Below are 878 nucleotides of genomic sequence, written 5' to 3' on the forward strand. Positions count from 1 at the left end.
TATGCCCAGCAGTGGGATTGCTGGATCATAAGGCAGTTCTATTTCCAGTTTTTTAAGGAATCTCCACACTGTTCTCCATAGTGGCTGTACTAGTTTGCATTCCCACCAACAGTGTAAGAGGGTTCCCTTTTCTCCACACCCTCTCCAGCATTTATTATTTGTAGAATTTTGGATCGCAGCCATTCTGACTGGTGTGAAATGGTACCTCATAGTGGTTTTGATTTGCATTTCTCTGATAAAGAGTGATGTTGAACATCTTTTCAAGTGTTTGTTAGCCATCTGTATGTCTTCTTTGGAGAAATGTCTATTTAGATCTTGGCCCATTTTTGATTGGGTCATTTATTTTTCTGGAGTTGAGCTGTAGGAGTTGCTTGTATATTTTTGAGATTAGTTGTTTGTTCGGTTGTCTTCATTTGCTATTATTTTCTCCCATTCTGAAGGCTGTCTTTTCACCTTGCTAATAGTTCCTTTGATGTGCAGAAGCTTTTAAGGTTAATTAGGTCCCATTTGTTTATTTTTGCTTTTACTTTCCAATATTCTGGGAGGTGGGTCATAGAGGATCCTGCTGTGATGTATGTCGGAGAGTGTTTTGCCTATGTTCTCCTCTAGGAGTTTTATAGTTTCTGGTCTTACGTTTAGATCTTTAATCCAAAAAATGGAAATTTTTTAAACTAAATTTCCTCATTTTAATTTATCTAGAAAACAAATTTATATTGATAAATTTTTAATCTTGACCAGTTATATTAAGTTTTAATTCTCCCCTAAACCAAGGGTAAAGAAAAGAATTTAAAGCTGAATTTTTAAAATCCAATCCAATAAGTTTATTGTAAATTTGAATGATTACTGTGTATATATTTAATATAACTGTTGATGTGTTT

At 34.1% G+C, this 878-nt stretch overlaps 1 protein-coding gene across 1 annotated transcript in view; it reads right to left on the reverse strand.

The window, feature by feature from the left end:
- Positions 1-878, reverse strand: part of LOC104991726 (trace amine-associated receptor 7a-like) — a 15,308-nt gene that overhangs the window by 14,239 nt on the left and 191 nt on the right. Inside the window, exons 2-3 of the mRNA XM_010844311.1 lie at positions 705-733; positions 107-126 (exon numbers count right to left, since the gene is read on the reverse strand). Of these exons, the coding sequence (XP_010842613.1) occupies positions 107-126; positions 705-733 (49 nt within the window). The remainder of the gene's footprint in view (positions 1-106; positions 127-704; positions 734-878) is intronic.

This window comes from Bison bison, unplaced genomic scaffold (assembly GCF_000754665.1).
Source record: "Bison bison bison isolate TAMUID 2011002044 unplaced genomic scaffold, Bison_UMD1.0 scf7180017864198, whole genome shotgun sequence".
Taxonomy (NCBI): Eukaryota; Metazoa; Chordata; class Mammalia; order Artiodactyla; family Bovidae; genus Bison; species Bison bison.